The sequence below is a fragment of the Triturus cristatus genome, chromosome 2_2 (assembly GCF_964204655.1).
Source record: "Triturus cristatus chromosome 2_2, aTriCri1.1, whole genome shotgun sequence".
Taxonomy (NCBI): Eukaryota; Metazoa; Chordata; class Amphibia; order Caudata; family Salamandridae; genus Triturus; species Triturus cristatus.
Genome location: NC_140582.1, coordinates 1090045896 through 1090071164, shown reverse-complemented (window position 1 = coordinate 1090071164; position 25269 = coordinate 1090045896). Strand labels below are relative to the sequence as shown.

General features: G+C 47.1%; 1 protein-coding gene across 8 annotated transcripts in view; it reads left to right on the top strand.

Annotated features, from left to right (window-relative positions):
• Nucleotides 1-25269, top strand: part of REEP1 (receptor accessory protein 1) — a 323709-nt gene that overhangs the window by 125690 nt on the left and 172750 nt on the right. For all 8 annotated transcript variants that reach the window (XM_085642628.1, XM_085642626.1, XM_085642623.1 and 5 more), the window contains exon 2: nt 20733-20805. In XM_085642628.1, coding sequence (XP_085498754.1) covers nt 20733-20805 — 73 coding nt within the window. The remainder of the gene's footprint in view (nt 1-20732; nt 20806-25269) is intronic.

The window sequence follows — 25269 nt, the reverse complement described above, 5'->3', positions numbered from 1 at the left end:
TGGTGAACGGGCGTGTGTCGACCCCGTTCGCGCTGGGGCGGGGCACGCGACAGGGTTGTCCCCTGTCGCCTCTTCTGTTCGCCCTGGCCCTGGAGCCCCTGGCGGAGTGGCTGCGGTGGCACCCTTCCATCCGTGGTCTCCGCTGGACCCCCGAGCACGAGGACCGCGTGTCCCTCTACGCGGACGATATCCTTTTGTATCTCGCCTCCCCGCGCAAGTCCCTGATCGTCCTAGTTGATGTTTTGCGCTCCTTCGGTCGCAACTCAGGCCTAGTAATTAACTGGGCGAAATCCTGCGTCTACGTGCTTTCCGGGGAGGCTCCGGTCCTGCCGCGGGACTGCCCGATCCAGATTGCCTCCCAGGGTTTCCGGTACTTGGGTATATATATCACTCTTGACCCGGAGGCCCGCTATGAGCGGAATCTGCTGCCCCCTCTCCAGCGTTTGAAGGAGGATGTGGTGCGCTGGCGGCGTCTCCCGCTCTCGCCGCTCGGTCGAGCGGCCTTGTTTAAAATGATGTCCTTGCCGCGCTTCCTCTACGCCCTCCAGAACACTATGGATATGGTCCCGGCACGCTACTTTCGTGAGGTGGAGGGCCTTCAGCGGCGCCTGTTCTGGGACGGGAGGCCGCGTATTGCTCTGGCTAAACTGACGCTCCCGTGGTACGATGGAGGGGTCGCCCTCCCGGACATTAAACGGTATTACTGGGCCTCCCAGCTAGCTGCAATTAATCATGGCCTTTACGGGCCCGCCCTGAACCCGGCATTCGAGATGGACAAGATGCTCCTGCCCGGTGGCGATTACAATCGAGCGCTGTACTCTGGCGCGCCTGACTCCCGTCTGACGGGACCGACGCGTGTAATGGTGCGGGTTTGGCACGCGGCTAATGCAGCTATGGGGTGGAAGGACCGTTTGACCCGGGCGTCTCCACTGTATGCCTCTGAGAGACTGGGCTCCCTGTGGACATCGAAGGGCTTCGAGAAGTGGGACACGATCGGAATCAGCACAGTGGGGGATCTCTGGACGAGGGGGGGATTCAAAACTTTTGAGACGCTGCAGGCGGAGTTCCAGCTGCAGGGCAGTGAATACTTTCGGTACCTGCAGGTCCGCCATGCGCTGGGCTCCGTCTTCCCGGATGTTGCATCCATTCCGGAGTCTTCCCCCCTGGAGGACAGAGTGCTGGATGGCCATGTCCCGGACAGCACGATCTCCCTCATATACAAGAAGCTGATTAATGATAGATCGTGCCTGTTAACTAGTCTACGCGAGGCTTGGGTGGCCGACGGGCTGGAGCTGGACGACGAGGATTGGATGTCCGCGGTGGCCTCTCCGAAAGAGGTGGCCATCCCGGCTCGCCTTCGTTTCGTCCAGCTCAAGATTCTTCACCGGGTCTACGTGACGGGGCCGAGGCTTCTACGTATGGGTTTTGCCATGGACGGACTGTGTAAGCGTGGCTGTGGTGCGTTGGCGACTTTTATGCATATACTGTGGGAGTGCCCGAAGGTGGAGCGATTCTGGCGTGGTGTGCATGAGGTCCTGCGTGTGGTCACGCGTGTAGCGCTGCTGCCCGAAGCGAGGAGGTGCTTGTTGAATGTATGGGAACCGAATGACTACTCGGTTCCGCAGACGCGGTGGGTGACTCTGGGATACATGATAGCGAAACGTGATATTGCTCAATTGTGGGGATCCCAGAGGCCCCCTGCGGTGTCGGCCTGGAAAGAGCACATGGATTGGTGTATGTTCCGTGAAAGGGTGGTGTATGTGGCGAGGGGTAAGCCTGGGGCGTGGGTGAAAATCTGGGGCCCCTGGAACGCCTACCGTGGGGGCATTTGTGAGCCACCACAGCTGCCGGCTGCCTCGCCTGCTCCGTCTCCCTAGCTGGACCCTCTTGCTCGGCCGCGGGCACGCGGCCCCCCAGTCCTTGATCTCCTCCCATCCCCCTCTTCAGATCTTTCCTGCCAGTCTGGATCCCCCACTATGGAGCAAGTGTTGTCACCTTGAATCTCGGGTTGCCTTGCGGGTGTGGTTTTTTGTTGACGTTGTTAGTCCTTAAAATGAAACCGTACTCTGTGGCAGGACGCCGTGAGGCCTGCACCGTTGATTACTCCTGTGTTTCTACTGTACACCGCTGAGAGACCTTTACTGTCTGTATGTACTATATTTGTGATGCTTTAGCGGCCGGCCGTGCGGTTGTAGGCCCATACCTGTAACCTTTTTATGGATGCAATAAACGGTTTCAAAAAAAAAAAAAAAAAAAAAAAAAAACATTGAATTACTTACACAAAGCAGTCCAAAAACAGAAAGATATTTTGTTCATGAATAAAATGTGCTGTAATAAAAAGCAAAAAAAATAAAAAATTCCATACTAGAATCATGCTTTCAAACATTGATAAGGTGAATAATACGGCAAAAAAAAAATGCCTAATCACAAGCAATAAAGAAATATTTACATTCAAGGCTAAAATCCCTAGTGTAAACCCAAGAACATCAAAAGTATAAAACCTCATCAAAATCAGTGTGGATTGATAAAAGGACCCCAGACATGGTTGAAATTAACAAAATTATCATTCAATTTATAAATCATTTTCTCAAAGATTCTTGAAAAATGTTTCTGTTTATTCTATCTAACTCTTCTGGTCAATGTACTCAATTCAGCAAAGCTAGTCTAGGGAAACGCTCTTTACCGGGGCTTGGTCAGCACGGATACTTACACTCCAGATGATTCAGAATACGACTTTCCATCTGGTTTATGATTATAGAAAATACGGTCATCTCACAGTTGTATGAGGAAGATTTCAAATTCTCTGTATCACTGACACAGACTTTTACCAATGTTGTTCCCTTTGCCTCATGTAAGTTCTTAGGCCATTTTGTGCATCACATTCACAATGTTCAGCATCCAGTTTTCTAATTGTTGGTTCTACATTTCCAAAAACAGGTTGTAGGTGGTCGAATGTTCTCCATTTTGTAACCGCGGTTTCGAAAGTGTCTTCAAGTTGATATCTGAACTCATGACTATCACCTGTGTTTTAGAAAGACCTATGTATTTACATTTAGACGCTTGTTAATGTCATAAAATAACATGTGCAAAGCACACGTTCACCGAAGGGTATCTTGGCGCTGAATAAGAGATTTTTATTGTTACCAAACCCAATGGTACTCATTTTATCGACCTCAGAAGGGATGAAAGGCTGACTGGACCCACCGGGATTTGAATCTGTGATCATGAGGTTGACAACAGGCCCTTACAGTGGATACTTTAGTCCACTAAACCACCAGACCCCATGGTCCCATTCACCTTTCCCATCTTTGTGAAACATTCTCCTTCTAAGCTTCCAGAAAAAGGATCCTTTTATTGGTGAAGCTAAAAATGCCTGAAAGGTTCCTATCTTTCACAAGGTGGCCGTAAGAAAAGAGAAATATTTATGGATAAAGATTTCCCATGGAAGAAAATTAGTAAATTAAACCATATTTTTTAAGCTTTTACAAATTAGCTAACCTTCGGAGTATCCAGAGCACAAAGATTCTGCTCAGGTTTTGATAAAGTGAACAGGCGTGCAACAGAAGTGAATGTTGCGTTATTTACATTTAGAAATCGAAGTTCCACTCCTGCACACCTGAAGCTTTTAGTAAATCATTAAACCTGTTGTAAACCTCTGCAGTGCACAAATGTACACCACCCAGCGGGCTGGTCATGACATTCTTTGTTGAAGCTGTGAGGTGACAATATAGCCGAGTTTTTGTGTCTGCTTGATAGAGGAACGGTTACTGCAACAACATTACCCGGCACAGGCTCCAAATTGCTCAGCGAGTTAATGCTCTTCCAGAGAAATGCAGTGATATGAGAGTCACAAGTTCTACGCCAGTGGGGTAGACTGCCTTCCGTCCTTTAGAGGTCAGTACATTGAGTGAGGTAAGTGATAGCACATCTCCTATTACAGCACTAAGAAACGGCAAACGTGTGGCATGTCGTGCTATATAAGAAACTTATTATGACTAATAATAATAATTGTTAACAATAAACCTTAAAATAATGATCGTCTCTACCGTTAGTTCCCTGTAAATATACCCATAATATAAATCTGCTTTAGCTGCCCCTATCCGACCTTGTATCGTCCTGTTTCTATGTTCATGAACAAGCTGTGGTTAGAGGGTGTATAGACAGTGAAGCATAAATGACCCTGGTTTAACCTTGTTTTTGCCTGCTCATTGGACGGGGTCATAGGGTCACCTAACTTTAACACCCGTCTGTTTCCGGGTTGATGTGCTCCCTTGCGGCTGTCCCTGTCTGGCTGTGATTTAGGGCTGGGTGCATCTGTCACCGCGTGGCTCTGCTGGCCCGTGGTCCGCCATTGTTCTCTGGTGTACAGTAGTTTCCCTTTCCCGTGTATACCGCACTCTGCTTCCCGATGCTTTCTCTGCTTAGTGCTTCCGTTCTGCTGTTTCTCATTTTCCCATCCTTCCATCTTAACCTACTTCGTGTCTCTGGATGCTATCAATTGGTATATAACTGTATTCCTCATTAGAGCCTCTGGCTGGAGGGGGTGGAGGGGTCTTGGTGTTTTATTGGGCCTGGCCCCAGACCCACTTACCCCCCTCATCCGATTCCCGTCTTCACATTGTTGTAGTGCTGGCAGGCAACAGAGGTAAAACAGACAATGCACTTTGCCCCACACATTACTTTGTTCAACTTCCTTTCCCTGCAAAGCATTGATTAAGATAATACATGAGCCCAGGGGTTCAGGTGGGACGAAAAAACTGGTGGTCTCTGAAACGGGCGTGGTCGATGTAATTAAGGGCGTGGCTTAAAAACACATAAGCTAAAAATCTGTGCTTGTCATAGTGTTCCGCCAGACGGGTATTTTACTGCTCCTATCATTGCATCCAGACATATAATGCCACAAGTAACGTTACACCTACAACAAGCCAAGACTATTGGCCTTGTCAATGGTTGTTACTTGCATAAGCTAAATAAGCTACAACTATGGCTTCCTTGTATATAACATTGAAAATGCTTCAGTTCTGAAATGATGAGACTGTGAAAGAACTATAACGAGTCTCTTTGAAGTTACTTACATCAGAGACAGTGAAGGGTGGGACTGCTGCAGAGTTAAGATTTTTATACACCCTGCTGGTGAGGGCAAAAATGGAGAGCCCGGTAGGGACCCGTCTCAGCACCTGCTTTTTAGAAGTGCTGGTGCCAAGCACCGGCAGTACCCGGCTGACGTAAAGCCCTGTATGAGCCTTGCTTAAATCGTTTAACAACTCTTTTCATATATGTGATCATATATATCGATGTGTATAGATATACACACAAAGTCAGATATAAATATCTAATACGTGGCCCCACTAGTTTTATCACCTGCCCAATGTGTACCCCACTGCTCCCTTCCCCCTAAAATTCACCTCTAGAGATGCCACTAATACCCCCTACATTTAAATTCTATACCTCTGCCGAAAGTCTCGATGCAAGACGCTGATTCGAGCTGCTTGTTCAGCCTCATGTGTTCCACTTCCAACACATCGATTGCCTCCTAAGGTTACGGCCTTTCTCAGCAAAAAATACTGACCATTTGTTCCGGTTTTCTGAATAAGATTTGGTGTAAACAAACTCCTTTGTATCCATGTATAGCGGATCCAGAATTATGTTGTATTTACCTCATCGGGTCCACTGGGGAGCCAGGTCTAGGTTTCCCTGGGAAGCTGAATGGTGTCAAAATGGAGACAGCGACTCAAAGCCCTTGGCCAACTTTTATAATATACCCATGGTGGCTGCATGTTGTTCAACTCGCCTTTGTAGTAGGATCGTGGGAAGCCTCCCAATAATCTCACCTCCCTCAGTGCAGCTGAATTTAGCCTATGGGTGGTGGAAGGACAATTTGCTGAGCATTTGGAAGAGTTCTCCTCTTTCACTACTGCCTTAAAATAAATCCTTATTGCTGTCCCACACTAGCTCAAATTAAGCACTGCCTCAGAGCTGTTTCGGTTGAGGGGCTCTGGGAGAAAATGCACCTGCCTCTCTTCCTGCTGGAGCAAAACGCCCTGAGAGGAAGGTAAGAACCTATAATGGACACATGGAAAGTCTAGTGGTCGATTCAGCTTGTGGGGTTTTCTTTAATTGTAACTTGGACTTTCTTGAAATAGACTTTCGTGACCGCCGAAGTAGAGTTTTGACTTCTTTGGTAGGTTAGATAAGCATTTTAGTGCTAAGCTGATGTATTGAATTTTGTCTCCCTGGTATCTGTCTAGGTGCATCATTTTCAGGGACATGCCCTAACTCTGAAGGGCCTTTGTCTCTCTTATAGAGTGTATTTCAGTTGTTAACTTTTTTGTGTAAACTAGGATACATTTTTTAAGTAATTTTAAATTTAGATGTAACAAATTTGTCACACTCACTGCATTAATTTCTGGCTCTAATGCGAGTTATGTTATCTCAGCAATAATGTCTAACCTATTAGGCTCATCCATAATTGCTAGATGTATTGTTCGAATGTTGCTCAGTCGAAATACCATGAGCACAACATGCACTCTCCCCCAGGAGCAAAAGTACCGTATATTCTGAGTTTTTCTGTTTGGGGTGAGGGATACCCAGGGATATCAGAGGATGCACACCAGATTTTCCCTCTCTCTAACCAATATGTCCTATCTACATTCAACCAAGCTTTTCCTGGCGAAATCTGCATTGGTAAAATTCTTGAATGTGGGGTCTTTTCGAACATAATTGTTTCTCTTTATCAGACGATACAGGCCTAAGTTCAGTTTCAGATGATATAGCCTAATCGAAATCTTCAAATTTCAATACTTTTATATAGAGTAGAAAATAAACTTTCTGCTTTTAAATGTTTACACTACCCTCTAGCTGTTTCCACAGTGAGGTGTGTACATAATCAAGAACAATGTACCTTCTGCATGGCACATGAAAGTGTTTATTTTGTAAAATTCATTGTTGTTACTATGATATTGACACTCATTTGTTCCAAAACGTTATTTATTATTTATATTTTAAATTATTCATCCCTCCCCAAAAAATAGAAAGAACATTGCGTGAGGTGCGCGGATATATGTTCTTGTAGGATTCCTTTTGAAGATTATGTGGCTAGAGTTCACTACTCTACCCTTTGGGTAGCATGATTTATGTGACATGATTTATGTGGCATCTAAACATCTCGGGAAAGAATAGGCTGAAAGTCAAGGACAGACAATGCACTCCCAGAACAGGGATGACTTTCTGTGATAATTGAATATCGTCGGTTCCTCCTGCGCTCTCAAAAACATGAAAAGATAATATCTCTACTCAGAGGCCAGAGGGGGCAGCTTGCAGCTCTGGAGCAGCGTCCCCCAGCACCAAGGACCTGTCTATCTCACTCTTCAGGGTCCCTGCGGACTACTGCACAAGCTGCCGCATTATTAATAAAACATGGCGCTTCTTGACCTGGGGTTAATGCACAGGGAGCTGGCACACGCTGCGGGAAGAAAATGTTTGCTTCATGTCACTTCCAGAATTAGAGCTCTCAAAGTCTCTTAACCCAGGCGTGAGGAATTAGCCAGTCCTGGTTTATTTTTTTTGCATTCTGGGGAGTGTAGTCCACATCTCTTGAGTCCTTCTCATCTGCTTTCTCTTTCTTTCACTTTCTTTCTTTCCTTCTTTCTCTCACTAAGCCACGTCCGGTGGGGTTAGCCAAGCACATGTGTTGGAGCCATTGTAAACACTGTCATACAAGCCACGTATGGCTAACCCTGTAACCGAAATACTAATGTCTTGGAAAATAAACCCAATAAAATACTTTAATATAAAAAATAAAAAAAATGACTATTAATCTCAGAATACAAAGATAAAAACTCACACATGAACCTGGGAAACTTTTGAGCTATGCACAATGTGATGCTCATTCAGCTCTTTGTGATCCGTGTCTTTGACCCTGTACGTGCCCTGCGGTTGGTGCAAGTTTTACTCATTTCTTCCATTTTCGGCACAAAACGCCTCATCATGGTGCACTCTGGAAGCTGAGTGAGCTAGATCTGTGTTCTACTTTCGACACAATTTTGTCTACATTGGATTTATGTCTACCTTTACAAAGAGATCAATCAAACAATCAGCATTGGTAGAGCGCGGCACTGTCACCCCCGGGGGTATCTGGGAGCTGGGGTGTGAGGCCTCTGTCGTGCCAGCTCTCCCTATGACAGGTCTTGAGGAAACGGCAGGAAGAGGGAAGAAACTAGCAGAAAAGGCAAAACAGAGGGCAGAGAAACGAGCAGGAAAGGCAAAACAGAGGGCAGAGAAACGAGCAGGAAAGGCAAAACAGAGCAGACGAGGGCAAAACATAGGGCAGAAAAACAAGCATATAAGGCAAAACGGAGGGCCGAGAAACAAGCAGAAAAACAAAAGAGGGCAGAAAAACAAGCAGAAAAGGCAAAATAGAGGGCAGAAAAACAAGCAGAAAGGGCAAAACAGAAGGCAGAAAAGCGAGCAAGCAAGGCAAAACAGAACAGAAGAGGGCAAAACAGAGGACAGAAACACGAGCAGAAAAGGCAAATGTAACATGCTGTGACAGCAAAACAGAACAAGAAAGGAGCAGAGGAGGCACAAACAGGGCCGAAAAACAAGCGGGAAAGGCAAAACAGAGGGCAGAAAAACGAGTAGGAAAGGCAAAACAGAGCAGAAGATGGCAAAACATAGGGCAGAAAAACGAGCAGGAAGCAAAACAGGGCAGAAAAGTGAGCAGAAAACGCAAAACAGGGCAGAAGAAGGCAAATGATAGGGTACAAAAAAGAGCAAATAAGGCAAAACAGTAGGGAGAGAAATGAGCAGAAAGGCAAAATAGAGGACAGATAAACGAGCAGTAAAGGCAAAACTGAGGGTACGAGGACCCGCTCGTGCTCGAGGTGTAAGCTGCCCCTAGTTTTTGGGATATATATGTCCCGGCTTGAGTTGTGTAGGGTGTTCAATATTGGTCTAGAAGGGCTAGAACCATGGCAGATTTTCAGAATAACCCCTGGCAATGTCACGGAGTGCCATTTAGATGTTTCTATATATAAATAGGGTTGCCACCTGACTGGTTTTCTACTGGCACCTCCGGTATTTTAACGTCCTGGTCGGTACAACAACATAAGCAAAATCACAAGAAGCATGTATTTTTAGCCCTTATCCTTAAATACTTCAAGCGGCAACCGTAAATACGAAAACACTTTTAAAAATGTTCTGGAGGTGCGTTAATGTTCCATTCCTAATAATTTACAGTAAACAAAGACAGAAAAGTCACGTGCGCTGAGGTGAGACAGCGTCGGCAGTGGCTTGTGATAATTGATTGCCGTTGCCTGCGTGCGTCACATCGCACGCGCAGTCCTCCTCGCGCGCACCCCCTTCTCCCTGCCTTTTCTCACAAAGTGCACGTGCAGTGACGGGAAGTGACAGATGGACAGAGCGCGCTCTTCGTGTGTTTTCACAGAGGCTAAAACGCTCTCGATAAAAACTGCTTCAGCATTGGCGAAGGCGGCTTATTTTGTACACAGACCGCAGGTTGCGCCAGCGAGCTTGTGCCTAGTGAATGTGAGAAGAAGCCGCTATGTTATTATTGCCTGTGGGAAAGTTTCCCCTCGTTACACTGATTTAACACAAGACTACATGAATAAGCTAATAAATGGTGACTTTCTAACCTTTGCAAAGGGTCGGCCACTGCACATCATCGATCTGTTTGAACGAGAAAGGACGTGGAAAATTCATAACTGTATCGAAAACGCCATGCTGCAGAATTGAATCTTATAGTGCCCTGGTTATAAGCACTATTCTACATTAATAGTTTTTTTTTGGGGGGGGGGGGTGGGGTGGAGGGAGGGATAAAAAAAAAGATAAACCTTAGCTGTTTTCTCATCAGACCATTGTGCTGCAAATATAATTCTACAGTCCCACAATAACTTTATATATTGCACCCCTTGTTTGTCTCTCCAGTCAATTTCTACTAGTTGGTATCCAGAAAGAGTCTGTATTAAACAGTGCTTGATTTGTAAAACAAAAAGTGCCAGGGCAATCCTCGGGAGGCCACTGCAGCTTGCACCACCCATTGCCCCTGCCAGTGCTGCCAACGACAGTATCAACTCAACTACCAACCGCCACACACCTACAAGTGTGACAGTTCATACTATTACAGGCCCCCAAAGTTATAAGAATGGCTCGGTGACAGTTATTAGTCATTGTTTGTGTATATTCAATTAAAAAACAGCTGTTGTTGCTCTCATCCCTAATTAGGCAGACAGCACCACCATTTGGCAAACTGTCATAAGAGCCTGTGCTGACATATTTAAGTGCCGAGCACCAGAAACCCCCGGCTCAAATGAAAGCACTGCGGTACAAAAGAGGATGGTGAAGGACGGAGCATCAGTACCAATCAAACACTCAGACCCAGTCAACAGATCTGGGTTTGATCCATCACCGTTCTTTAGCCCACTCTGCCACCCTAGTTCAGACATGGCCATATGCAAATCAGTCTGACCCTGTGCCTCATGGGAACAGTCCAGCCCGAACTGCCAAGCCATGCCTTCCTTGGACCAGAAACAAGCTTCCTAGGACCGGTTTCTGGCATTTCAGCCGTCTTCAGCCAGGCTTGCTTGAATCCAGAGACAAAGTGAGCAAGGGACTCACGTCTGAGCATACCCTGCCAACTTATGGCAAACAAAGCGGTACAAAAGGGGGTGGTGATGGACGGAGCATCAGAACCAATCAAACACTCACACCCAGTCAACAGATCTGGGTTTGATCCTTCACCGTTCTTTAGCCCACTCTGCCACCCCAGTTCAGACATGGCCATATGCAAATCAGTCTGACCCTGTGCCTCATGTGAACAGCCCAGCCCGAACTGCCAAGCCATGCCTTCCCTGGACCGGAAACAAGCTTCCTAGGACCGGTTTCTGGCATTTCAGCCGTCTTCAGCCAGGCTTGCTTGAATCCAGAGACAAAGTGAGCAAGGGACTCACGTCTGAGCATACCCTGCCAACTTATGGCGAACAAAGCGGTACAAAAGGGGGTGGTGATGGACGGAGCATCAGAACCAATCAAACACTCACACCCAGTCAACAGATCTGGGTTTGATCCTTCACCGTTCTTTAGCCCACTCTGCCACCCCAGTTCAGACATGGCCATATGCAAATCCGTCTGACCCTGTGCCTCATGGGAACAGTCCAGCCCGAACTGTCAAGCCATGCCTTCCCTGGACCGGAAACAAGCTTCCTAGGACCGGTTTCTGGCATTTCAGCCGTCTTCAGCCAGGCTTGCTTGAATCCAGTGGCAAAGTGAGCAAGGGACTCACGTCTGAGCATACCCTGACAACTTATGGCGAACAAAGCGGCACAAAAGGGGGTGGTGATGGACGGAGCATCAGTACCAATCAAACACTCAGACCCAGTCAACAGATCTGGGTTTGATCCATCACCGTTCTTTAGCCCACTCTGCCACCCCAGTTCAGACATGGCCATATGCAAATCAGTCTGACCCTGTGCCTCATGGGAACAGTCCAGCCTGAACTGCCAAGCCATGCCTTCCCTGGACCGGAAACAAGCTTCCTAGGACCGGTTTCTGGCATTTCAGCCGTCGTCAGCCAGGCTTGCTTGAATCCAGTGGCAAAGTGAGCAAGGGACTCACGTCTGAGCATACCCTGCCAACTTATGGCGAACAAAGCGGTACAAAAGGGGGTGGTGATGGACGGAGCATCAGTACCAATCAAACACTCAGACCCAGTCAACAGATCTGGGTTTGATCCATCACCGTTCTTTAGCCCACTCTGCCACCCCAGTTCAGACATGGCCATATGCAAATTAGTCTGACCCTGTGCCTCATGGGAACAGTCCAGCCCGAACTGCCAAGCCATGCCTTCCCTGGACCGGAAACAAGCTTCCTAGGACCGGTTTCTGGCATTTCCGCCGTCTTCAGCCAGGCTTGTTTGAATCCAGTGGCAAAGTGAGCAAGGGACTCACGTCTGAGCATACCCTGCCAACTTAGAGCGAACAAAGCAGTACAAAAGGGGGTGGTGATGGACGGAGCATCAGTACCAATCAAACACTCAGACCCAGTCAGCAGATCTGGGTTTGATCCATCACCGTTCTTTAGCCCACTCTGCCACCCCAGTTCAGACATGGCCATATGCAAATCAGTCTGACCCTGTGCCTCTTGGGAACAGTCCAGCCCGAACTGCCAAGCCATGCCTTCCCTGGACCGGAAACAAGCTTCCTAGGACCAGTTTCTGGTATTTCAGCCATCTTCAGCCAGGCTTGCTTGAATCCAGTGGCAAATTGAGCAAGGGACTCACGTCTGAGTATACCCTGCCAACTTATGGCGAACAAAGCGGTACAAAAGGGGGTGGTGATGGACGGAGCATCAGTACCAATCAAACACTCAGACCCAGTCAACAGATCTTCCCATGCCTTCCCTGGACCGGAAACAAGCTTCCTAGGACCGGGCTGGACTGTTCCCATGAGGCACAGGGTCAGACTGATTTGCATATGTGTAGTGATTAAGTCCACTCAGTTGAGATGGTTTAAGGAGGTTTATTAGAAGATGGTACAAGATCACAGGAAGATTAGAACAGGACCAGATCAGGATCAGTTCAGGCCCAGAGGGAGACCCCACCAGGAGCAGCCAGCAGGCAGCTCAGCCCAGTCAACTGTCCCTTCTCTGACAGATCCCCAACATTCTGACAGCATCATCACATTAACATTCCACTTGTGGTAGAATAGCATTGGATTAACATTAGCAGGATATAACATATCCCCCTTTCTTACACGGGGAAACAAAAAGCTAGAAACAGAAGAGAAGAACCTGAGAAAATGAAAGCAATATGATTATACAAAAGCAACAAGGACAACAATAAAAGAACATCCATCAAAAGAAGAGCAGTGTGAGAACAACCATAGAAAGAAGAGCAACCAAGAGGGAAATCAAGGAACAGCGACAAACGCAGAGGTAGAAAACACGACAGAAAAGCAAAGGTAAGTCCAGAGTCCACAAGAGACACGAAAAGAAGACCTCAGAAGGAAAACAGAAAAGAAGAAAGAAACAAAGAAGATGAGGAAAAATTAGGGTGATTCCCCATCTAAACACCATTATAGTAACGCAATGACAAAAATGTAATGCAAAGATAACAGTGCAAAAATAGCAATAAAAATAGAATAACAACAGAACATACTTAGCAATGAAAGCATGAAAAGCACTCATATAGGGTATAAACATAAGCTAAATATGTGAACTATAATGCATGGGTGAGAACCCATGACTAAACTCTTGGGATAGAGATGCGTTGTGCACAAAACTGGGAAAACTCCCCATACACAATAAGTGTAAGGACAAACTTTGTGTGGAAAAACCACACCGTGCACAGTAGTAATGTAACTGTGTTAAACAACAAATATGGGTAGGAACCGGGAAACGACCTTTACAACGCAGTCGTTACACCACGATACATTTACATCGCAGTCATTACAACGCAAGTCGTTACAACGACTTGCGCTGGATGGCGCTATACACTAAGGAATAGTATGATTTACTATTCCAACACCTTCCCCACTGTTACACATACTGGAGTTGGAATAGTAAATCACACTATTCCTAAGTCCAGCGCCTCTAGCGCAAGTCATTGTAACGACTTGCGTTGTAATGACCGCGATCTAATGTATCGCGATCTAAATGAGCGCGTTGTATCGTCACATATCCGTAGGAACCCATATGGTAAGAACAGTAAGTGTTTGGGTAAGAACCCGCACTAATGCAATGGGACTGTAACCTTTGCATGGGTACACCCTGTAGACGGGTACATTTGAAACCGTACCGGTAGAAACCCGCAAATTGACTAATGCGAAAGGACTGTAACCTTCGCATAGACACACTCTGTAGACAGGTACATTAGAAAGCGTACGGGTAAGAACCCGCAAATTGATTAATGCGAAAGGACTGTAACCTTCGCACAGACGCACCCTGTAGACAGGTACATTAGAAACCGTGCGGGTAGGAACCCGCACTGCTGCAAAAGGAGTGTAACCTTTGCATGGATCCTCCAAGAGAGGGAAAAAGAATAGTGCATATGTGAAATGTGCACAAGTGAACAACGCGCAGATGGGACTTAAACCCACTGCTGGCAAAAAGGACTACTGACTCCTTGCAATCCCAGTGTAGGGGAACACGAAGCAAGCAACAAAAAAAACAGTAGACAAATAATAAAACATTTGTAACAGACGCAGAAATGTAATGACATAAACCTATGTCACACGCCGGTGAGCGACTACTCATCCGAGCATCCCAAGCAAACAAATGCCCTTGCCTAAAGAAACAAAATGAAAACAAGCCAAGAAACGAAAATAGACACCTCATATACAGAAGCAGTAATATACGGGGTGTGGAAAAACTTCACACATAGGAAAACTGTGAGAAAGACTCCTTGGAAAACAGAAACTAGTCTTACTTCAACTTGGCAGTAGATAGCAGTGTAGTTCTGGCCAATCTCGCAGTTTTAAACTTTATCATGCTGCAGTAGAGCAATTTGAAGCTTTTCCATCGTAAGACATTAGCCTTTCACTGAGGAACAGATAAGAACTCCTAGTAGAAAGACAACTAAAAAGTGTACTTCAATCTTGATGCGAGTGTTCTCTGACCTCGAAGGGATGTCTCCGGACTCCAAAACATAGGCCGGTGTCGAATGTCCGGTGACATGAAAGGGAGGACTGATAAGCTGAAGGATGTACTCAACGTTTTTTAATTCTCAACACGAAGTACGAGATGGTTGTCTGTGAGCAAGCGTTGATTTCCAGTGAAATGAGCGTGGTTGGCAAATGGCTTGTGAAACAAGGCAATGCAGTAACAATGGTCCCTACCGCAAGATGGCAGCACGTATTTTACGTCGCACCGGATGGCTCGCGGCATCACCAAGCACTAAATACGTCTAAAAGCAGAAATGCGTGCTCCACAAAGAAGAAGACGTCATGGAGATCTGTAACTGCCTCGCGCAACACCCAGAGCCAGGTAAGAAGCGCAAGCTAAATTCGAAATTTGAAAAACAGTCCAACAGTAGTTTTATCTGTTTAAAATGTAATGAAAATTTACAATCCAAGAAATGAACGTTGATAAATCATATGTAAAAATTGAGCCTGAAATGCGGTAAGAGACAGCATAATAAAGCTGTCGCACCTCTGATGATTTTAGTGTCACACTGACAAACTTCCTCCAAAACGGTAGCACAGATCTGCTGAGCCAAAGGTGATTTACTTCACAATGCAGAGGTCAAATAGATCTACCTCATGGCAGTAAACAGTCCGAGAGTAACTACAAACCAGTGGACACAGCGCTAATACAGAGGAGCGCTAATGGAAAATAAAAAAAATAAAAAAATGTCACACATCCAGACCCACAGAAAGGGAAAGCTTGAGCTGAATAAAGTGATGGATGATGAACTTGAAGAAGACTGCCTCATATAAAACAGATGCAGCACACTACGCACTGGAGACAAAAACACTAACAGCCACAGTTTACCTTGTTTCTAGTTGCACAAAATACATTGGTTGTGGTACAGTAGACGTTTTTGTGTTACTGCAGACATTTGGGAAAACAGACACACTAAGGAGGAAGGAAAGATGAAAGCATAGATCAACACACTAACACCACCCTCCTCCTTTAATGCTGAACAAAGAAAATGTAAGAAGTGAAATAAGAGCTCACATAAATGAAATGAAATGAAACGTGGATTTATAAAGCGCGAATTGCTGCCCTGAAGCGTTCAAGCGCTACCCGAAGAGTGTGGTGAGTTATCAGAGGCGAACAGCCGGAGTTAGTTTGGAGAGGTAAAAAGAAAGGTCTTTAATTGTTTCCGGAAGGAAAACAGGTTGGGATTAGATCTCAGCTGAAGGGGAAGGAGGTTCCACAACTTGGCGGCGTTGTAAGAGAACATCCTGCCGCCAGCTCTCGCTCTCCTGATTCTGGGAACTATTGCTAGGAAAGCCTGGCCGGAGCGAAGTTGTTTCCTAGGATGGTATTGTGAGGTGAGATTGCGGCAGATTGCCGGTCCTTTGTCCCAAAAGGCTTGATGGGCAATACACATTGCCTTGAAGGTGATTCTTTGTCGGATCGGCAGCCAGTGCAGGCTCCTCAGCCCAGGTTTGGCTGATGATCTCCGTGGCAGCTGTAATAGAGTACGAGCAGCGCAGTTTTGAACGATCTGCAACTTACAAAGTGTATAGTCGGGAGCACCGAGGTACAGGGAGTTGCTAAAATCCAGTCGGGACTGGATCAAGCCTTGAACAAGTGAATATGATACCCAGACTAGAATACTATGGGTAGAACGACACCCAAGGAAGTACTTCTCACGTGAGAAGACTGTGGCGAAAATCCAATACGCCACCCCTCATGTGAGGGACACTATGGGACTTAAACCCAAGTGAAATAAACATTGTTTGGGACTGACACCCAAATGTACAGAATACCTCACATGGGACTAAAACCCTCGGACTTGTGCAGCAGGTAAAACAGAAATGCAGCACAGTGTGGCATCAAAAGATGGCTACCCACACACACAACAGCGAATATTAAATGAAGGGACTAATACCCAACACAAACGTAACAAAGGTGGGACTCACACCCCCTTTAAACAAAAAAAATTACTGTGAACGTGGGGTGATGGGACTAAAAACCCACTCCCATCCCTTAGGCAGGGATACAAAATTTTAAACATGGGGACATGGGATTGAAAACCCACTCCCATCCCAAGACCGGGAAACAATATCTGAAACGAGAAAATGCAAAAATAAGAGACATGGGACTAGTACCCACTCCCATGCCAACAAGACACGTACGTGTGAAAAGCAAATTAACAAAGATGGCAAGCAGCAATAGCAAAACACTATAAACATAATTTTCCTGTGAAAGAAAACATCTTAGCATTTAAATCTCATGAAAATGCACCATAAACTTGTATTACCAAAACGTCAATGGTGTGCCTGTCACCGCAATAATGAGGACGGGCGTTCCTGGGACCCAAACAGTACAAGGTAGAGATGAAACCGATCCAGGAAACTTGCAAAAAGAAGAAACAAAGCATGCAGAAGAAGCAGACTCAATAGAGAGTGTGGTAACTGCAATTACCACTAAACTGGAAGAAAAAGCTCTGTCTGCCTGTAAATCCAATAAAAGATCGCATATGTAACAGCATCAATTAAAAAGTAGGGGAAAGTCACTGCCAAGACAAAACTTTCATCAACGGCAGCACGTCAGTAGAAAATTCAGGAAAAGTCTGTTGTTTCCCTCATACTCTGCACAGGCACTCGGACTTTGACCAAAGCAAACAAAGAAAAAAAATACCTGGATTTAATTGAAAACAAATAACAAACCAGGAGAGTTGATGCCGACTTCGTCGATCTTCACACTGTGACAAGCTTTTCAAAAAAAACTTTATGAGGATGACAACGCGGTTGGCAAAGCAAACTTGAAGCAGTAGTAGAATCGTGTATGCAGGAGCATTCAAACCCAAGATGGTGGCACACTGAGTCAAGTTGGTGCCGGAAGGCTCACGGCACGTCCATGAAGCAAAGCGTCTAAAAGAAGAGTTGAAAGACGTCATTGCAGAACAATACAAAGCTGAACAACTCCAAGAGAAAAAAGCATCGCTGCGTGAGGTGCCTCGAGCTCGCTTTTTGAATATGCTGCATAGCCGTTTAACTGTCACAGGTACAAGTTTAATAATGTAAAATGAAAAATAAACTCACAAAAAGTTTCACTCATCTTGCCAACAAATTACCTTTAAAAGTTGTATTCTTCGCTGATTATCCCGCTTAATGCCATGCATTTATATCTCGAAAGAAAAGGCACCATGAAGTTGCGTGCACATACCACAGCGCACACAGCAAAACTCGTTAAGACTCACTGGCAAGACGATATCAGCATGTGAAAGTGGTGATGAGTAGACGACTCTCTCACTAGGATGAATGTCATTCTATATCACAAACAGCTTACTGACGTTGTTAAAGCAAACAAACTCCTCTCCACACTGGATGCAGCAACAAAAACTGCAACAGGTTACCATGCTTCTTACTTGCTACCAGAAAAAATGCCAGTACTTGATCCAGTGTGTAGGGGGTTAACTGGCAGCCATAAGTCTAGTTTGAACTTCTCTGCAAAGCGTCTATATGTTGATGTTGAAGATGCCGAAAGCAAAACACAACAAATCATGTATACTTTCACGAAAGATGAACTTGCAGAAAGACAACCCAGCAGCATTACACTCCGCACTGCAGGTGAAAACTCAGGAAACCACAGATATTACTTCAGGCACTGTAGACGTTTCTTGTGGCGTAGGTTCTTCTGCAAGGTGTAAGCAGGTGTAAGCAGGCTTGTTGTAGACACAGAGACGAAAGTAAAACACTTCCCCTGACATCAGTAGGCTTACCCCCACTTGAAGGCACAGCACAAATCGAAAAACATTGAAGAGGTTGGCAGGCTTACTCTCATTGAGGGCACAGCACTTGCGCAGACTATAGGAACAACTGGCAGACTGCTGTGGGCGACCGATGGGAGGTCACTGGTGGGGTCAGGATGCCAGTTGGGGTGATTGACTTCAGTAGCAGGAGGTTCTGTATTTTAAGTTTTAAGTTTAAGTTGCTTGAAGACCTTGTAGAGGTGACAGAAGCAGGTTCTTTAAAAGATCGTCGCCAAAATTCTGTAGTGATTAAGTCCACTCAGTTGAGATGGTTTAAGGAGGTTTATTAGAAGATGGTACAAGATCACAGGAAGATTAGAACAGGACCAGATCAGGATCAGTTTATGCCCAGAGGGAGACCCCACCAGGAGCAGCCAGCAGGCAGCTCAGTCCACTCAACTGTCCCTTCGCTGACAGATCCCCAACATTCTGACAGCATCATCACATTAATATTCCACTTGTGGTAGAATAGCATTGGATTAACATTAGCAGGATATAACAATATGGCAATGTCTGAACTGGGGTGGCAGAGTGGGCTAAAGAACGGTGATGGATCAAACCCAGATCTGTTGACTGGGTGTGAGTGTTTGATTGGTTCTGATGCTCCGTCCATCACCACCCCCTTTTGTACCACTTTGTTCGCCATAAGTTGGCAGGGTATGCTCAGACGTGAGTCCCTTGCTCACTTTGCCACTGGATTCAAGCAAGCCTGGTTGAAGACGGCTGAAATGCCAGACACACGGTCCTAGGAAGCTTGTTTCCGGTCCAGGGAAGGCATGGCTTGGCAGTTCGGGCTGGACTGTTCCCATGAGGCACAGGGTCAGACTGATTTGCATATGTCCATGTCTGAACTGGGGTGGCAGAGTGGGCTAAAGAACGGTGATGGATCAAACCCAGATCTGTTGACTGGGCGTGAGTGTTTGATTGGTTCTGATGCTCCGTCCATCACCGCCCCCTTTTGTACCCAAATGAAAGCACTGGCATTATGCGCGCAATGCCCATTGGGCTCAAAGGGCTTCAGCCCTCCCCTCTCCCCGCCCGTCGTGTGTCAGCCCCTGCTGAGACAGCTTCCCGGGCACGCACACAGACAGTTTTTGAGCTGTTGTAGTGTGGCGTCTGTCTTACTGCAGCCTCACCAGAGTACTTAACAGGTCTTTAACCCCTTCAGCGCTGCGCGGATTTCCGCGCAGTGCTGAAGGTTCTGAGCGCAGGCGGGGCCATGACGGAACGGTTCCGTCATAAGCACAGCCCAACCGACGTGCATGACGGAACCGTTCCGTCATAAGCGTCGAAGGGGTTAAAGACCATTTACTTCTTTCGCCCCCTTCTTAGAGCCCCTGCATCTTCACTCTGCCGATTGCTAGAAGAATTAGACCCCCCCCCCCGAAATTTTTATTAGCCCCCCTTCCCCGAAATTTGACTCTAGTTTCGAATCTGACTGGCATTACATATGTATGTGACGTATAGCACAAACCAAGCTGAAGTAAAACCCTGCTGGAGCGCTGCACTCAATGGGGTTTTTATTGGCGATCGCAGAAGGAGGCGCAGTAGGGGCAGAGGCACGTGGGCACCTCGTCGAGGGTGGAGGGTCACAGAGGAGATGAGGGCGGGCGGTGTAGTTCAGTTAAAGGAGTGACACAGTTGTAGTTGGAGAAAGGGGTGGCTGGGGTGAGACGAGCTGCGAGTGGAAACTCTTATCCGGTGAGCCGGTGTACCGATGACTGAGTGACACGTAGCATAGGCATACATACAGCATCTGTTATATGTGCTTTCAGAGTGTTTGCAAGTTTCATTTTTGACATTTCCCTTACCTATATTTTCAGTATTTAAGGGATCATATATTAAGTAATAAAGTACAATCAAATGTATGCAATGAGAATAATGCAAGCCACCTTAGTGTTTGTGACCCTATATAGGTGCACAGCCGGCAGCTTCCTGCCATGGAACCCCTGGTGACATGCAATATTTTGATTGTGCACAGCTGGGGGTACTTTATCTCATCTATAAATGCTCACAGGCCGGACAACATATGTGCCTCTGAGTGATCCATCTCATTAGTCTAAAGTTTCACCCGTCTCTCACAGTAAGGCACCCTCTTCTGTGCGACGAGGACTCTGTAAAATAAAGCTGCACTGGAAGGCGATCACTTATCCTTACAAGTGCAAGAAAGTGTAATCTGGTGCCCGGATCAAGCCAACTCATTCCTCAAAGCTTAGCTTTAATGCTTATGAAAACATTTTGATAAGAGATCTTGGAAGAGCACTGCCTGACCTGTCTCCTTATTCTCTTTCAGGCTGATATTCGGCACTCTGTACCCTGCATATTATTCCTACAAAGCTGTAAAGTCAAAAGACATTAAGGAATATGTAAGTAATGCAAAGTTTGTTGTTTTTATTTCTGCAGATTTGTGATGTATAAAGATTGTAAAAAGCATGTTTGACTTGCACTGTGTATGAATGTACTGAACTTGACAAAACTTTTAGCGTCTCTCGTTCTGGGAGGCCTGTTCGACTCTAGTGTAGTTTCCTTCCCTAGTTCTGTCTTCCTTGCCAGTTTCTTGGATGATGCGATGCATTACACGCTACAGCATTGTGCAGGATCACTGCAGGGTGGGCTTGGTGGGGGTCTCCAAAGGAAAACTTTCACAATGTAGGACACAATACTGCATTTTAGTCTTAGCTTCTAGTTTTACATCACTGTTCCACTTGTACGGCAGAGGGTCTCACTTGGTCTGTGCGGGTATCAGTGGAAGTGACTCACTCAATCTTTGCTGGCGTCAAGTTATCACTCGGTCTGTGCTGGTATCAGTGGGAGTGGGTCACTCATTTTAGTTGGTGTGTGGGACAGTGGCCTCACTCAGTCTGTTCTGGTTTCGATGGGCCTGTGTCACTCATTTTAGTTGGTATGTGGGACAGGCTCACTCGGCCTGTGCTGGTTTCAATGGGAGTGGGTCACTCACATTAGTTGGTGTGTGGGACAGGGGTCTCACTTAGTCTGTGCTGGTGTCAATGGGCGTGGGTCACTCACTTTAGTTGGCATGTGGGACAGGGTTCTCACTCAGTATGTGCTGGTGTTGATGGGCCTGGGTCACTCATTTTAGTTGGTGTGTGGGACAGGGGTTTCACTCGGCCTGTGCTGGTATCAATGGTAGTGGGTCACTCACTTTAGTTGGTATGTGGGACAGGGGTCTCACTTAGTCTGTGCTGGTGTCAATGGGCGTGGGTCACTCACTTTAGTTGGCGTGTGGGACAGGGGTCTCACTCGGCCTGTGCTGGTATCAATGGGAGTGGGTCACTCACTTTAGTTGGTGTGTGGGACAGGAGTCTCACTTAGTCTGTGCTGGTGTCAATGGGCGTGGGTCACTCACTTTAGTTGGCGTGTGGGACAGGGGTCTCACTCAGTCTGTGCTGGTGTCGATGGGCCTGGGTCACTCATTTTAGTTGGTGTGTGGGACAGGGGTCTCACTCAGTCTGTGCTGGTGTCGATGGGCCTGGGTCACTCATTTTAGTTGGTGTGTGGGACAGGGGTTTCACTCGGCCTGTGCTGGTATCAATGGAAGTGGGTCACTCACTTTAGTTGGCGTGTGGGACAGGGGTCTCACTCAGTATGTGCTGGTGTTGATGGGCCTGCGTCACTCACTTTAGTTGGTATGTGGGACAGGGGTCTCACTTAGTCTGTGCTGGTGTCAATGGGCGTGGGTCACTCACTTTAGTTGGCGTGTGGGACAGGGGTCTCACTCGGCCTGTGCTGGTATCAATGGGAGTGGGTCACTCACTTTAGTTGGTGTGTGGGACAGGAGTCTCACTTAGTCTGTGCTGGTGTCAATGGGCGTGGGTCACTCACTTTAGTTGGCGTGTGGGACAGGGGTCTCACTCAGTCTGTGCTGGTGTCGATGGGCCTGGGTCACTCATTTTAGTTGGTGTGTGGGACAGGGGTCTCACTCAGTCTGTGCTGGTGTCGATGGGCCTGGGTCACTCATTTTAGTTGGTGTGTGGGACAGGGGTTTCACTCGGCCTGTGCTGGTATCAATGGAAGTGGGTCACTCACTTTAGTTGGCGTGTGGGACAGGGGTCTCAGTCAGTCTGTGCTGGTGTCGATGGGTGTGGGTCACTCACTTGAGTTGGTGTGTGGGACAGAGGTCTCACTCGGTCTGTGCTGGTATCAATGGGAGTGGGTCACTCCAGGACATATTAACTAGAAAAAAGACGCTGCACAGTGCTGCAAGCCATCTTGCTGCGCCAAGCTGCATCATTAGGAAAGTGCAGGGATGCTTCGTATTTACAGCAATACAATGCATCACTGTGCTTTCCTCTGCGCTGGGGCACAATTGGCCGCTAGCACCAATGCAGACACCCTTGCACCATGGTGCAAGGGTGCCTGCGTTGCAGGGATGATTATTTTTGTTCAGGAAGGGATACTTTCCTGCACAAACACAGAAATCAATAGTGTTTTCCGTCTTCTATTTGTGCTGCAGACTGTAGCACACATAGAAAAAACAAAAAACAAGGAGAAATAAAAGGTATTTCTCCTTGTTGCGCCACTTGGACGCCTCCACTGGGGAGGCATTAGAATCTGACGCATTACCAGGTTTCTGAAACCTTGTAAATCTGAAAATGCGTCGGAATACATGGGTGTTGCGTGGGAACACCCAACGCAACACCCATGGAGCGCCCTTTTCATGCAGAGTAATACGTGAAAGGGGCCCACATTTACAATGCCATGAAAAGCCATGCAGGGTGGCTTTGCGTGGCCTCGTAAATATGAGTTCGAGACATATGAGCTGCAGATTACACATTGTGCATAGATCGCCATCTGGTGTTGGGCCCGGATGTTTGCACTTGTTTTTGTCTTGGAAAGTCTTTGTAAGTCACGAGGTATGTGACTCCTCCTTTGGATCATAGTGCGCATGGGCATCGGCTCCATCCTCAGATTGTTTTTTTCCGCCATCGGGCTCGGATGTGTTCTCGCGTTCTAGTTCGGAACCGTTAACGGTTTTCTCTTTCGACGTGCAATCCTTCCCTTCTCAACGGTATTGTTTCGATCACGTTTTCCAATCACATGCGACCCTTCAACTTCGAAGTCTTCGATTCCGGTCGTCGATGAAGGCCTTCAGGCCTACCCAGGCCTCCTCTCCGGCTTATGGAAAGGACGCCATTCAAAAAGTGTCCTCGATGTGGGTCGAAGTTTCCCCACACTGACCTACATGAGGTGTGCAACCTCTGCCTCTCACCAGAGCACGAGGCCAGAGACTGTCCAGCTCGCGCCTCCTTCCGCTCCAAAAAGACCATCCGGGACCGACGAGCTCGAAGAACAGTGGCGCACTCGTCATCTTCGATCCCCGACAACATCTTTCAAGAGGGCGTCGATGTTCCGGAGCAGGGTCGGGTCGAAGAAGGCATCATCAGCGCCTCTGAAGCAGATGATTTCGACGTTGAAGACATCACTCCAACTGAAAGGGCCGTGAGTATTGACGTTGACCCCGACCCACACCCCCCCTCGACACTGTCAAAAAAGGCTTTGGTACCACCTCCACCTTCGGGCCCAGGTGCACACCGGGACACTGCTTCCCATGCCCCGCCTTCGGGCCCGGTAAAGAAGCCTATTAAGCCTTTAGGCGACTCAGGCTCGAGTCAGCCTACCCTCGGTACCGAAAAACAAACTCAGGCACCGAAGAAAAAGGCGGTCTCGTCCTCATCCACGCTGACCGCTGCTTCCACATCGAAGCACTCGGCGTCGAAGGTTAGCACTAGTTCCTCGGCACCGACAACAGCCTCGGAGCCGACTAAAAAACGCCCACCGAAAGGCCCCGATTCTTCCAAGCCAAAGACCTCTGAACCGAAAAAACAGCCACCGGTTCCAACTGATAAAGACACTTCAAAACTACACGGTTCCAAGCCTAGAACCGCTACAGAGTCGACGCCGAAAAAACTTACGCACCGAAGCCCTCGACTCCGAAAGATCTGTCTCCCACAGATGAACTGTTTCGTCCAGATCCTACCCAAAAGACTCTAATGAAGGATCCTAAGACTGGTCATTTAATGCTCAGCATCAAGAAAAGACCCCTGGAAATGCCTGCGCCCGCACCGCCACGAAAGAAGAGAGACTTTGCTACCTCTCTATTAAGGACCCTTTTCCTCTTCCTCCTCCTCCTTCTTCTCCTCCTCCTCCCCCACCACACCGCTCTCCCACACCATCACCTACCCCAATAGATGATGATGATGCTGACAACACCTCAGATGATGCAGGGGGAGGTGCGGACGATCAACCCCTTGGGGACCCTACCCCTACTGGCTACCCTGACTCCTGGGATGATTACAGTGTCCCAGATGTCCCTTACACCCCACAGCATGATATTTATCCCTCCAGGCCTTCCCCTCCAGAGGACAATATCGGATTCAACCAGCTCCTTCACAGAGCTGCCCAATACCACGGGGTTGCCCTGCATACAGACCCAGTAGAGGAAGATTTTCTTATGGACACCTTCGATACCACACAAAGGTCCACCTCAACACTGCCCATGCTTAAAGGGGTCATTAAGCACGCACCAGAGATCTTTAAAGACCCAGTTAGAGCTCGAGTCATCAACCCGAGAATAGAAAAGAAGTATAAAGCTGCTCCTACTGACCCAGTATACCTTAAGGGCCCCGCACCACTAGACTCCCTAGTAGTCTATAATGCAATGAAGAGAGCAAATTCCCAAACATTAGGTGACGCACCACCACCAGACAAGGAATCAAAACTCCTAGACGTCTCTGGCAAACGCACAGCGTCACAGGCAGCAAACATTTGGCGCATTGCTAATACCCAAGCGCTGCTAGCCAGGTATGACA